Source organism: Arachis stenosperma, chromosome 2, assembly GCF_014773155.1.
Source record: "Arachis stenosperma cultivar V10309 chromosome 2, arast.V10309.gnm1.PFL2, whole genome shotgun sequence".
Classification (NCBI taxonomy): domain Eukaryota; kingdom Viridiplantae; phylum Streptophyta; class Magnoliopsida; order Fabales; family Fabaceae; genus Arachis; species Arachis stenosperma.
In genome coordinates, this window is record NC_080378.1 from 118237179 (window position 1) to 118252466 (window position 15288).

Genomic DNA, 15288 nt, shown 5'->3' on the forward strand with positions numbered 1-15288 from the left:
TAACTACCATCACTATATATCTCCAATAATTATGCAGAAAAATTTACAGAAGTAACAAATCGGAACGCGAGTATGTGCAATTGGGTTCGAGAAATGAAAGAACAATTGAATTTTTTCGGAGAATCTGCCGTTTTCGGGGGTTTTTTTTTTTTTTTTTTGAATAGAAAGTTCGAGTTTTCCCTCCTCTTTATTATGAGTACAGTGCTTTTTACGATTTCGAATTTATACGTTGCGGCGGAACCCGCTGTAACAATAAAGTAAAAATTTATGTGCAAACATGCACTTAACTTCATCTTAAATTAATAGTTAGAGATTGTTAGACTAGAATTTAATTAAATATATTAATTTTTAATTTACATAAGTTAACTGTATTTGAGATTTATCACAAAAAATTTATAAATTTTTTTATTTTTATTTATAGAATTTTATTTTGAGATATTGTCAGTATAAAATAATTTTATATATGTATTTAATTATGTCATATTAATCAAAATAATTACAATAATTATCTTTATATTAATACGTGAATAGTTATTAAAAAAACAAATATAATTACAGTATTACACACATATGACTGTGTAAAACGCTGTATATAGAGTCTCAAAATTAAACTCTTTATTTATATATTATTATTATTATTATTATTATTATTATTATTACAAATAAAGAACTATAAATACAATAAAATGATGCATATATCAATCTAAACTTCCACTCCCCTTACTTATCACCAAAAGACGTTTTCTTTTGATTCCTAATAAGGGGAATGCTAGGGGGACAATGAGTTTGGTGAACAATATGAACAACCACCAATCAAATAAAAACACACTATACTTTTAAATTAACCCTCTAAATTTTAATATTAAAATAACTATCCGTACACTAGTAAAATGAACATCCAATTTACATTGTTTAATATTTTTATTGTTCACCTATACTTTTCCTACTAATAAAATGTGATTCAAACATTCATATCCATACATACGTCAATGAATTTGACACAGCTTAAAAATATGTATATTCGTTTGAGTAAATTAGTTGAGCAATTCAAATTACTCAATAGCTTATATTTCTTTAAAAGAGAGATTTTACCCTTTTCAGATTCATTTGACGAAAAATTAATGACTAATCTTTAATTCTGTTGGATTACTTTATTTAAAATAATAATTAAAGTGTGAATTTTATAGTTTTCCTTAACTTTTGCTGTTTTTATTGTATTCAAAATTTGATAACTATTTTTGAATTACCTAATTAAAAGATGTTTGATAGCAGATAAATTTCTACAGTTTGAAAGTGTATGTAGTATTGATATATGGAAAGAAATTGGAAGAGGAAATGATGAATAATAATGTTCTGTATATAGTCTATATATTAATTACCACTAGTTAGCTAGTAACAGCATATATGTAATTTATAAGAGTGAAAATTCACGTATAGTTGTCTTTATATGAAGTTGTTAGTTGATAAGATAATAATTTAATCAAATATATCAAATTATCTAAGACTTTTTACCTAACAACTTCATATAAAGATAACTGGACATGAGTTTCTACTAAATTTAATAATATATATCATACAAGTTCATATGAAAATATATAACTATAATATATATATATATATATATATATATATATATATATATAATGCAATTGAAATGAATATAATAACTATCTATTAATTAATTAGGAAATAGGTTTCCCGGTTAGCTTCTGCACAGTACCCATAAACTCTTCAGGCCTTACATGAATGACCTTTGGAGATATCAAATGCACTATTACGGGAGAAATCATCATTTGATCCTGCTGATTCTTCTGCTTCTTCATCATCTTTGTGGAGCAGTTCTTGTTAACCGTTAGGGTTTCTGGCTTTGGACCATTCAATTGATTATTCTTTCTTGTTGCTCCTCTTGAAGAATCCATAACCATAAGGCGTTCAGATTCGTGACAAATTAGTTCTTAATTTGTCGAATTGAAAAATAAAGTAAAAAGGAAAAGAAGAGATTTTGGACTTAGAGAGAATTTGAGAATTGATGAAGTTAATTAGTAATGAAAGGGCTTAATTAAGGGCATAGATATATAGTGGTCTTATGAGTTCATATATAGTTGACATTTAGCCAAGTCAAATTAAAGAACGAATTAATGTTAGCAACGTAGTAATGTAGCCAAGTCTATCTTTCTGATTTGGTCAACTATGAATTACGTAATATAATACTACTAACGTTGTTATTTGTCTTTTGAGTAGTATTGTTATTGTTATTGATACGTTACGCAACTATATAATATCTTTTTTATGCATAATAAGAATTTTGATGTTTTAGTTTAAAATAAGAATTTCAATTTCAGGGATAAAAGTAATAAGTAAAATTTACTATTCTAAAATTATAATTAATCCCTCAATTTATTCTTTATTTAAAGTCAAATCTTTACCTTATTAAGTGTTCTTTATTTTTTTTGACGAATTATGTTGACGGAAAAAATATCGATCTGTTCTAAATTTTAATAATATAGAATATATTGACTATGGTAAAAATTTAGGTGCAGTCGACTTCATGTGAAATTGATAACTGAGAGTCGTTAAATAATTTGATTGATGTGACTAAATTTTCATCTAACAGCTCTTAATTATCAATTTCACATAAGTTTTCACCATTAACTATACATGCATATCAAATTTCGAAATTCGAACCCAAAACTTGTTAAAACTAGTGCAATATTTGTCAACAAAAGTGTAAATGTGAATTTTTGTCTTTTTTTAAGTAGGAATTTGCATACCGGCATGGAATCTTCTAAGTTGTCAAAACTACCACCAAAGCATAAGGTAAAATTAAATTCTTTAACTAAAAGTATAGCATAGTTTGACAATGATAGTCGAAATAAATTTTCCTAAGTTGACAATTTTCTCATGTTGACAGAGCACGCACCATCCCAGTTGGATTATTGTTAGAATATTATTATTATTAATGAATTTTTCAGAGATTAGGAATATGAACTATTCTATACGTGCTGGCATCTCACTACTATTAATTTGTGATTATTATTATAAGTATGTTTTGTTTTCGTATAAGATGTCAATGGCAGTGTAGTTTAGTTTTGAATGTGCACAAATATCTTTAATTATTTATATTTTGAAAATATTTGATAATTAAAAAATTAATTAAAAATAATTAAAATTTATTTTATTTAACATTTAAAAAAATATTATTTACATATCAAAATTAATTATTAAAATTAATTATTATCATATATTTATATATAATATATATAATTTAACTTAATTTTAATATATATTTTTATATATATTTTATACTAATAATTAATTTCAATATCTGATTGAATATACATACATGAAAATAATGTTCATTGGATATATATATAGTCGTCGTCTCCTAATTAATAATAAACTGTTGTAATTAATCAGTAGAGAAAGTAGGTATATCCATATATGTCACCTAATCTTTAATTATGCCTTAGTTACTCTCTAGAGTTTACTTGAAAATTGAAACCGACGGGATCAATTCAACCATTCCACTGTTTTCTGGAAGAGAAAATATGGAAGAATAATAATATTTTTTTATTCAATATAAATAATAAATTAAAAAAAATTAGTTTTAATTTTAAAAATTAAATTTTGAATTAATTAAATTTAATTATAATTAATTTTTTTATTTTTACCGTAACTGCTCTCTTGCAATCTTGTGCCACCATTGCACTATTATATCGTGACTCCGGTGTTCTCGCAGCTATTGTCTCATTACTTGTTTTTTATTAACTAAGTTCGATAGATGTTCATTTTATTATGTATGCAGATGATTTTTTTTTTATTTTAAAGTGGATATTTATTTGGGTTTATCATTGATATTTTATTTGATTTATTTAATTTTGCATGCATATGCTCTATAAGATGTTCATTTTACTGTGTATACAGATGATAAATTTGAATGTTTATTTGAATTATACCGATAACATCTTGAATTTTTGCAAACTAAATAATAATTTATTTATGATTTATTATCTTTGTTTAAGATTTTATTTTCAAATTTTTTTTATTAATAATAATTAAATCAAATTTTATGATACTTTAAGTTTAAAAATTGATTAGAACGAACTCTTATATATAATTTTTATAATTATTAAATATTTTTATTTAAAATTTAAAGTTTTAACACAGATATTTTTAATTATTTATATATAAAAAATATTTGATAACTAAAAAATTATTTAAAAATAATTAGAATTTATTTTATTTAATATTTAAAAAATATTATTTATACATAAAAATTAATTATTAAAATTAATTATCATATATTTATACATAAATATATATATAATTTAATTCATTTTTAATATATATTTTTATATTTTTATATATATTCTATACTAATAATTATTTTTTAATAAGTGATTTTAATTTACATACATCAAAATAATAATGTTCTTTGGATATATAGTCGTCGTCTCTTAATTAATTAAAGTGTTGTAATTAAACATAGAGAAAGTAGGTATATGTCACCTAGTCTTTAATTATGCCTTAGTTACTATCTAGAGTTTACTTGAAAATTGAAAACCGACAGGATCAATTCAATCATTGCACTGTTTTCGGTAAGAAAAGTATAGAGAAATCACGTTTTTTTTTTTAACAATGTAAATAATAGATTAAAAAAAATTAATTTTAACTTTAAAAATTAAATTTTAAATTAATTAAGTTTAATCATAATTTTGAATTTTTTTATTTTTGTTGTAATTATTCTTTCGTAATTCTGTGTTACTGTCGTCACTGCTGTATTGTGATTCAGGTGCAGTGTTCCTGCAGCTGTTGTTTTGTTATTTATTTTTTATCAACTAATTCGAATGTTCATTTTACTATGTATGCGGATAATTTTTTTTATTTTAAAATAGATGTTTATTTGGATATATACTATTGATATTTTACTTGATTCGCTTGATTCTGTATGCACATATTCCGCAAATGTTTATTTTACTATATATACAGAATGTTTGTTTTCACTAAGATGTGAATGTTAATTTGGATTATATAATTTAGGTGAACGAAACAAAGCGACACACGATGAAATGTTGAAGACACGAGGCAACAGCGTAGAAGGAAGGGCAGAGGTGCAACATTAGAGTAGCGGTAGAATAGGATCCCTGACTCGGCGACAGTGCAATGTCACAGAGAGAAGAAGGCGTGCAGTAGCAGCATCGCTTGCAAGAGCGACGCGACACATGGGAGAAGAAGGTGCAGCGGCGTCATCGAGAGCGGAGTTGGGACGCAGAAAAGAAGAAGGTGCAGTGGCGGCAACTGTTGCAAGGAGCACAAGAATAACGCGACACATGGGAAAAGAAGGTGCAGTGACGATGCGCCGCATTGCTTTTTGAAACGGTGGTGGCGGCGGCAATAAGATGCATTGGTGACAGCGCGATAGAAAAAGAGGAATGAAGCGAGAAAAAGATGAAAGGTGAAAAACTAGAATTGTGATAGATAAGTAAGATGGATAATTTTTTATTTTAGTCGAATTAGAGTGCATCGTACTCCCTAATAACATAATTCTTTGTATATATATATGGTATTGATAAGAAGATAAATAAAAAAACTAAAATTTGTCTTATTTAATATTCGTTAATTATTGCTAAAACTGATAAATATTAACGATAATATTAAGAAAATAAAAAATAAGTTCAGCAGTTGTCTTATTATTTAGTATTTATTAATTCAGTAATGTTAAAAAAATGGTTAAAATTTATTTTATTTAACATTTATTAATTATCAAAATAATTAATAAATATTAAATAAGATAAATTTTAACTATTTTAATAAAAATTTTTTTGTTGTTAAATATTTTTATTATTAATTATTATAATAATTAATAAATATTAAATAAAACAAATTTTAATTATTTTAATATTTTTTATTTCAAAAATTTTCGTTTTCATTATTTTTGTTCTAGATAACCACTAGCTAACATCAATGTCAAATGAATGAATAAAATACGATAGGATATACTTAGTAAATGTCGGTGAAAATATGCCACTTAAAAAATAACTCTTTAATGAAATTATCCGACTTTTTTATTTATAAAAATAAAAACAACTAATTGACTTATTATTGACATCAAAGTCATGGTTTCAAATCTGAAATATAACAAAATACATAAATAATCTAATGATAAAAATATACTAAAAAAGAAAGCAAGCAAGGCGTTATTTAATTTTTATTAACTGGTTTTAATATTTATCTTTATATTAAATTAAACAATAAAAAGAAAAAATAATATTTTTTCATATTTAACTATATATAGGTAGATAATAAAAATTTATTATTTATTATATTATATTACTAATTTTAAAATTAAAATGTATGTGTCACATGTCACTCTCTCATTATAATTAAAATTAAAATTTTTTTTTTCAAAATTAAAGAACTCTGGCCTCTTTTCTCTTTCTTTTTCTATCTCTCTCATTCTTTCACTCACTCTATCTCTCTTATATATTATTTTCAATGACTAATTAAGAATTTGACAATCAAAATAACATTCTCTAATTATATTTAAATTAAATTTAAATTAAAATTAAAATACTAAAATTGAAATATAGCTATATTATATATTATATTTATTCATTACTAACTAATTTAATAACTAAAATGTGTTACATGACACTCTCTTATTAAAATTTAGAAAAAATATTTTCCTCTAAAATTAGTAAACATCCTTTTTATATTTTCTTATCTACTGCTCTTATTTTTTCTATTTTTCTCTATCCTTCCCACTCTATATATAATTTATAATTCATATTTTATGTTAATAATTTGGCAAATCAAAATGTATCACCAGATATTTTCATTATAATTAAAATAAAATTTTTTCTTAACTTCTAAAATTAACAAACTTCCTCTCTCATTCTTCTTCTTTATCTTTTTCTCTCTTTTCTCTCATTCTCTATTTTTCTTTACCTTTATGTTCTACAAAAAAAATAAAATTAACAACACAATATAATTTAAATAAAAAATATTATTATATACATATTTTTATTTAATTTTAAATTTTTACTACTTATTTTTTTAATATATATTTTAAATTTTTTAATATTTATTACATATAATTTAAAAAAATATTAATATTGTGATTAAAAGTAAGAATCAAGATTTAATTGTTTTAAAAAAATAGTTAATTTTATAACTATCAATATAATTTTTTTATGTTAATATCTAATTATATTTTTATATATATAGAAAAAATATTATTTTTAAATAACAAGTATAAAAATTAATTATTTCTATTTGCACAATAAATTTAATACCTAATCAAATATAAAAATATACATGTTAAATTCTTTCAAATTTTAGATAATGAATGTTAAAATTAAGTAAAAAATTAAACTCTTTATTTAAAAATAATAACTAAAAAACTTATTATTTAATTTTGTTTAAGACTCTGGTCTTCTTAGCCAATGAGAACTTTTGTCTCTTATGACTATTTTATAAAAGTAGTTAATACTATAAATTTTTCGTGTCATAATCTATAATACCAAAACCGACGTAATTTTAAAAGATTTATATTCCCGTAATAGTATTACATGAAAAAATACTAGTACTAAATAATGTGAACAATGAATATATGAGATGTTCATTTCACTAGATGTGCAAATGGTTATTTTAATATTATAATTTATGTGAATAATTTAGATTGTTGAAAAAGGTCATTGGTTACCTAACATAACCCTATATAAAATTTTCCTTCATTATGGCTAACAAATAAGTGTTTGCTGGTGTAGTAAGTAAATTAGGCTGAGTTTGTTTTTAAGAAGAGGGTAAGATAAGACATCAAAAATAAGACATAAATGATAAAGACACAAAATTTTTTATTCTTATATATTTTTTTTGTGATAAACTAGAACAAATTATAAAATCCAATTTATTCTCATTTTTTTTCACTTAAAAAATTTGAGAAAAAATATAATAATAAAAAATATAATTATAAAAAATTAACAAGAATAATAAAAGAAAAAATAAAAATAAATTATATCCCTTGTCAGTGTCTTTATTTTTTCTATTAGGATGGATATGGATACAAAATATAATAATTTAATGTCTCAGTATATAATAATTTCTGTCCATATTTCATCTGTCAAACATAATTTTGTGTTTTCGTGTCCTAGTCTCAAAGTACAAAGACAAAAAAAATTATAAAAAATAAAACAAAGTAAAAATAATTGTCTTGAACTCATTACTCTTTGGCATATATCCTTATTTATTTATTTGTTTATAATTATATTAGTACTAATTAATTATTAAAATTACTTGCATGCAATGCATGCATGGAAATGAGAGCTACGTGAGCTTCATTGTTGCATCTGTGTCTTATCCAAAATTCCTCAAATTTCTGAAACTAAACACATTCATTCATTCATTCATTCATCTTCGTTTCTCTCTCATTCCTTTTTATCACAAACGAGTCACGACTCACCTCTCCCGAGTCACCAACTCACTGTTCTCTCTTCAACAATTCATCCGCACGTTCGTTCGTTCATTCATTCATTCCACTTTTTATTATATCAGTTTCCCACAGATTTCGAATTCAGCAACATCCAAATCAAATTGTCTCCTCCAAATTCCAAATCACGTTTGGATCGAAAATCAAAATTTGGATCGTTTTCGCGCGGAAATCTGAAATTCTCGTGATCCGAGCTCGGAGTTTTTTCTTGGAGAACGCGATTAGGGTTTTCTTTCGAGCTCTCCAGATTCAGCATCAATGGCGTCGTTATGGAAGGAATGTAGGAGAACGACATCGTCGCGCTAGTGAAATCGGATCGCGCGAAATTCCGATTTCCGATGGGAAACAACTGCGTGGGACCTGCCACCGGCGGCGGAAACACCTTCCTCCAATCCATGTCGGCGGCGGTCTGGAGGACGCGGCCGCCGGAGGCCAGGCTCCCGGCTCCAGACGGCTCATCCACAGCAGCAGCCACTAGCAACAGGGAGACTCCGTCACAGTCTCCGGCGCCATCAATTCCCGCTCCGAGAACCACCACCGCGGCCGTAGGAGGCAGCAAAGTCCCCGAGCAAATTGCTGTTCAGAGCACGCCTCCTGTAACGGTTAAAATAACTGCCTCGGAAACAAAACCGGCCCAACAGGCCCAAAAACCGGCTCAACCGACTGAAAAACCTGCTCAACCAGCTCAACAACAAGCTCAACCGGCTAAACCGGTGGCGAATAATGAACCTCCTCCAAACACTGGTGGTAATGGTGGTGGTGGTGATGGAGGAGCTAACAAACCTACTCATGTGAAGAGAGGTTCAACCATTGGGCTTCAAGTGGATTCTGTGTTGGGTACGACAACCGGGAACTTGAAGGACCGGTTTAGCTTGGGTAGGAAGCTAGGGCAAGGTCAATTTGGGACAACTTTCCTTTGCTTGGAAAAGGGTACAAACAAAGAATTTGCATGCAAAACAATTTCCAAGAGGAAATTGACAACAGAGGAGGATATTGAAGATGTTAGGAGGGAGATTAGAATCATGCACCACTTGGCTGGTCATCCAAATGTGATTTCCATTGTTGGTGCTTATGAAGATGCCGTTGCTGTTCATCTTGTTATGGAGCTTTGTGCTGGTGGAGAGCTTTTTGATAGGATCATACAGAGAGGGCATTATACTGAGAGAAAAGCTGCTAAACTTGCTAGGGTCATTGTTGGTGTTGTTCAGGCTTGTCATTCTTTGGGTGTCATGCATAGAGACTTGAAGCCGGAGAATTTCTTGTTTGTTGACCATGAGGAGGAATCATTGCTTAAGGCTATTGATTTTGGGCTCTCAATGTTCTTTAAACCAGGTATATACATATATGTATATCAGTTGTTTTGCAGAATCTTGCATTAGTCCTAAGAATTTATAGTCTTTTAAGATTATTATGGAAATGGTACGGTTGTTAGTTTGTTATTTTTAGACATTTTTGTTGGCATAATTTGAGTTAGGTGAGAGAGAGAAATGCTGGAAAATTTATTGTTTCAGTGATAGATGGTGAATGAATTAGGAGTGTCACGAGTGAAATGAGTACTACATTATTTTTCTGTGTGAAACAGATATACACCTAGGTGAGTTATTATAAGGGAAAAAGTATGAGAATATAAAATATATCTCACATTGAAACCATAGTTGATGTGCAATAGTTTTGTTCAAGTAACATATCTGTGTTTATTTGTAATCATAATTTTATTAACTGTTTAGTTCCATAGTTTTGTTTCCTTATCTCTGAATCATCATTCCTAAAACTAATATTTTAATTTCAGTGATTCTTCTTGCAAATCACTTCTTAGTTGACTTTTAGTTTTAATTACCAAATTTTAGGTACTATTGCTGATTATTATCATAATCTAAGGAGAAGAAGAATGTTTTCAACATTTAGTTCTTAAAGAATTGAGAAGGCAAAACAATTTTATTATGTTTCTGTAGATGCATAAATATGCATTTTATTACACAGGTTGTTCACTAAAATGCTAAGGAATCATGCATGTTGATGATATATTATTGCGCTTATGCTTATGAATTCTGCCGTGAATAGAGAAAATGAATGACTGGCTGATCTGTAATGCAGGGGTTGTACTTGTAGGGTGAGTGCATTGAGTTGTTTGTGTCTCATAATTTAGATATATTAGCAGGAAAGAGTTACTGGTTACTTCTAGTGATCCTCTTTTTTTTTTTTTTTTTTTAAAACAAACACCACTACTAGTTGTTCTGTGTAATATTAATTTATACCTTTTCTAGTTCATTCAGATCAGAAAAGTCTACATCTTTTCAGGTGAAATGTTTACTGATGTGGTTGGAAGTCCATATTATGTGGCCCCTGAAGTTTTGCGGAAGCACTATGGGCCAGAATGTGATGTATGGAGTGCTGGGGTGATCATATATATTTTACTTAGTGGGGTTCCCCCATTTTGGGATGGTGAGAATGATACCACACTTGGTTTTCTTGTTTCAATTCCTTCAAAGTTTTAGTCGAATCTGTGTATAACTCAATGTACTTTATATGTTTGGCTTTCTGTTTTTGGTCAGAAACGGAACAAGGAATTTTTGAGCAAGTTTTGAGAGGAGAGCTTGACTTTGTTTCTGAACCATGGCCTAGCATATCTGCAGGTGCAAAGGATCTTGTTCGAAGAATGCTCATAAGGGACCCTAAGAAGAGGTTAACAGCACATGAAGTTCTTTGTGAGTGGAACATAAAATAGTGGTCTTTTATTCATTGTCAATCACGATATGAGCCTTGGAATTTTCTCTTCCTGATAGGATGCATAATCAAGATATATTTTTGCAACACACTAACCATAATTTTTGTTCTATTTGTAAATTGAGGAATATTTTCTCTTAAACACACATTAAGGCTTGATATTTTGCAGGCCACCCCTGGGTTCAGGAAGGAGGTCTTGCTCCTGATAAACCGTTGGATTCTGCTGTTTTATCTCGTCTCAAGCAATTCTCTGCGATGAACAAGTTAAAAAAGATTGCCATTCGAGTATGTGCCCGATCCACTGGTTATATGATTTTTGTTCTATTCGTTTAATTTTGAGCTCAAGAAACTATAGCATCTCTTTTCAACAATACAATTTTCATATAACATTAACGAAACAAACTCATGTAATGGATAGAAAACCAGAGTCATTTTAAACTGAAACTGGTCTGCGATTATTGATAACATTGACATTTTGCTAAAAAGAAAAGGAGCGGTGCGTATGACTATTGAAGAAATTTCTCTGTTTAGGAAATGTCACTTACAATATACTACCATTTTAGCTCTGTTGTAGCATTAGGCTGTAATATTGGTTTAATTTCGGAAAATTGATATCCTAGTCTAGTAACTTAGATTCTTTTTGTTCCTTGTTCTAGATTTGTATGTGTTATTTGGTATGACTTGCAATGTTGTCCCTTGACAGGTAATTGCTGAAAGTCTCTCTGAGGACGAAATTGCAGGACTGAAAGAAATGTTCTCGATGATAGACACAGATAATAGTGGACAGATCACTCTTGAGGAACTGAAAAAGGGTTTGGAGAGAGTGGGGGCTAATCTTAAAGAATCCGAGCTTCTATGGTTAATGGAAGCAGTAAGTGCCTTGCATGCTATCCAAATTGGCATTTCTATGTAGGCATGTTTCTTGCACTTATTAGTGTGTTGTTTAGTTCTGTAATTTTCTACAATTATTTTAGTTGGAATTGGTTATGGTGTAAAATGATTCTTGATAGTCCTCTATAAGTGATTTTGACATAAAGGAAAATTTTTTACTTCTCCCAAAATCAATTGATTCTGGTAGTTAGAAACCAAACATGAGTAAAATGGGTGAGATCAACTACTGGGGGATGAGGATCATTCTAGGTCCCCAAAATGGTGTTCCAAATATGCATTAATGGATTTATTTGTAACTGAATATACTTCCATTCTTTTGATCGGTAGTAAACTTGGCATTGTAGTATTTTTGCACTATTGTGTGCAGCTTGTTACTATTATATTTGGTGTTTCATGTGATTGACCCTTTTAGCTTTGTCCTTTAAAATCCAGGCAGACGTTGATAACAGTGGTACCATAGATTATGGTGAATTTATAGCAGCAATGCTTCATCTAAACAAAATCCAGAAGGAGGATCATCTATATGCTGCCTTCACTTATTTTGACCAAGATGGTAGTGGATACATTACAAAGGAAGAGCTTCAACAAGCTTGTGAAAAGTATGGAATTCTAGATGGTAACATAGATGATATAATACGCGAAGTTGACAAGGATAATGTAAGACATTGCATCATATTATTATTATTGTTATAAGGACTTGGAACTTATTATATGTCAGCTCAATATTTAAGATAGAATTAGTACACAGCATTTTTTCCTCCTTAATAAACTTGAATTATGTACTATTTTTCAGGATGGACGCATTGATTACAGTGAGTTTACTGCAATGATGCAAGAAACTGACTTTGGCAAAATTGGTCTACCTAAAGCATGAGTAAAAATTGTGGCTGGCTTCAAATCATTAATGAACTCTTTCATGGTCATGCCAAAATGAGGGATAGATGTTGATAGATAAAGTATCAGATAGATATATATAGCTAGCATCATCTTCAGATCTCTTCCATGTGCCAGATTATGTAAGTGCTTGCCCTTACACAATGCTAGCTTTAGCTTCAAGGAGAGGAAGCATGAACCACATTGCTTATAACCAGTCCTTTATGTATTTACAAATCATTTTCTTAGTTGAACATAATCAAGTATGCAGCAGTAGTAGATTATCACAGTTTTCTTTACACCCTTTAAAATCTATTACCCTTTTTTTCTTGGGGGTAAAATAGATGTGGTAGAATGAGATCTCATCATCACTTTCAAACCAACCATTTGCTCATGCTGAATATCATGTTGTATCAACACATGTATTGATGTATAGACTATAGAGCTAAGTAATTTGTGTACCTTTTTTCTTTTTTCTTCTTTCCGTTAATTGGGCTACATATATATTCAGTGTACCTATTTTGTTTGATTTTGTCTTTCTATTTTTGCTAAGGACAAGATCCATTGAATTTGATTAGACCCAATGCCGTGAACATCTTTCTTCATGATTCATGAACACAAGATTCATTGTTCACTCTCACTCAGCCCCACCACCACCTAATTTGTCCCAATTTGTTCAGCTATCAACTTCAATTAAGTTCTCAACTAGCAGGCTCATCTAATGTAATCTGTAACATTAAATAAACCGAAAGAAAGCACTGAATCCATGAGATTATGCGACCATGATTCAGAAAAAATTGTATATCAATATCATGAACTCAGATCATAGATTAACCGTACCATCTACTCAAGAATCACATACATGATGCTATGAGAGATAAACTAATTAAAGAAACATTTCAAAGAGACTGATACTTATTTAATTTCTCCTATATATATAACCATGGTATTTATCCCTTTTTTTAAGAAAAATAGTATAAACATGATAAATTAAAAATGGCTTGACACCTAATATTAATTAAGAAAATGTTAAAGGTTTATTAACGGAATTGTCACTCTTTTAAATATCATTATTTTGAGTAATAATATTAATATACAATTATTTTTATATAATATTAAAAAAATTTGCATAGAGAATCTTCTTTATGTTTTTTTAGGGTTTTTAAAGCTAAAAAGTATCCAACTCATTGAATCAAAATTGTATAGTTTGGATTATCTTCTATCAAAACTAATGTTGGGATTCAAAACGCCCCACAAAATAAATTGTTTTATTATTAGAAAATAACAACATATTAATAATATGTTTCGAAAAGTAATATTTAAGTAATTAATTAGTTCAACTAAGTAGATAATCCCGTTATAATTTACCAGCTAATATTAAGATGAGTTACACCTATAACACGGTATCCATGTTAATTGGCTATTTAAACTTTAAAGTATATAAAAAATATTTCGAAGACAATAAAAAATGAGCGTAAAGTCTTCAAATTTTTTTATTTTATATTCGTTAATTATTGTTAAAATAAGTGAGTAATTTTAGATATAATAAATATATAATTATAAATATATATATAAATTATAGATTTTATGTTAAACAAAATAACTTTATATTATTGTCTACCTAATATTATTCTTAAAATACAATGACTAATTTTATATTTTTGAATAATAATATTTAAAAAATAAAATCTAAAATTATTGTATTTAATATTCATGAATTATTGTCAAAATAATTATAAATTTTTAAATATAATAAATATATAATTTTTTAAATTATATATATAAAAATTTAGATATTAAATTAAATAAAATAATTTTAATTCTTATCTCCTTTAAAATCACATGTAGCACCTATTAGGCTATTACAACAACTTTTTAGTGACTCAACAATTACCAATCCCTACTATGTTAATATACGGGTTTTTGAGCAAAAAGTAAAAAACCCAATGAAGTGTTTCTATTTAAGGAAACACGATCTACTTGGATGTAAGTGCATGGTTGAAAGAAGAAACATGAAAGTAAACGAAGCACCCAAAAGTGTAATAATGCAATAACTAACCTAGGAATCTAGGATGCCCTATAGCTAAAAGCCTAAACCACATGATATTCAACTAACCATACACCCTCTTTTTCTCATCTTGCATGCCCTTTCTACCATCTATATTTTACTTAAATCATTTTATGCCTAATGTCTCATTCTCGAAACCTTTTCTTTGAAAGAGAAATAAAGAAAGTTCTAAGAAAGTTTCAAGAAAATTAAAAAGATATCAATGCCCCCAACGGCATCTGCACCTAATGAGCATCTATCTCTT

At 28.1% G+C, this 15288-nt stretch overlaps 1 protein-coding gene across 2 annotated transcripts; it reads left to right on the forward strand.

Moving 5' to 3' along the window:
• Window positions 1-8826: 8826 nt before the first annotated feature.
• LOC130961354 (calcium-dependent protein kinase 20-like) lies at window positions 8827-13465 on the forward strand. 2 transcript variants are annotated; one of them, XM_057887187.1, is made up of 8 exons: window positions 8827-9149; window positions 9267-9820; window positions 10787-10930; window positions 11041-11193; window positions 11382-11497; window positions 11916-12083; window positions 12536-12760; window positions 12897-13465. In XM_057887187.1, the coding sequence occupies exons 1-8, from the start codon at window positions 8827-8829 to the stop codon at window positions 12975-12977; spliced, it is 1764 nt and encodes a 587-aa protein (XP_057743170.1). In that variant the 3' UTR covers window positions 12978-13465. The 2 variants fall into 2 exon arrangements, with proteins under 2 accessions (XP_057743170.1, XP_057743172.1); XM_057887189.1 differs by lacking the exon at window positions 8827-9149 and having other exon boundaries at window positions 9487-9820; window positions 11122-11193.
• The last annotated feature ends 1823 nt before the right edge of the window (window positions 13466-15288 follow it).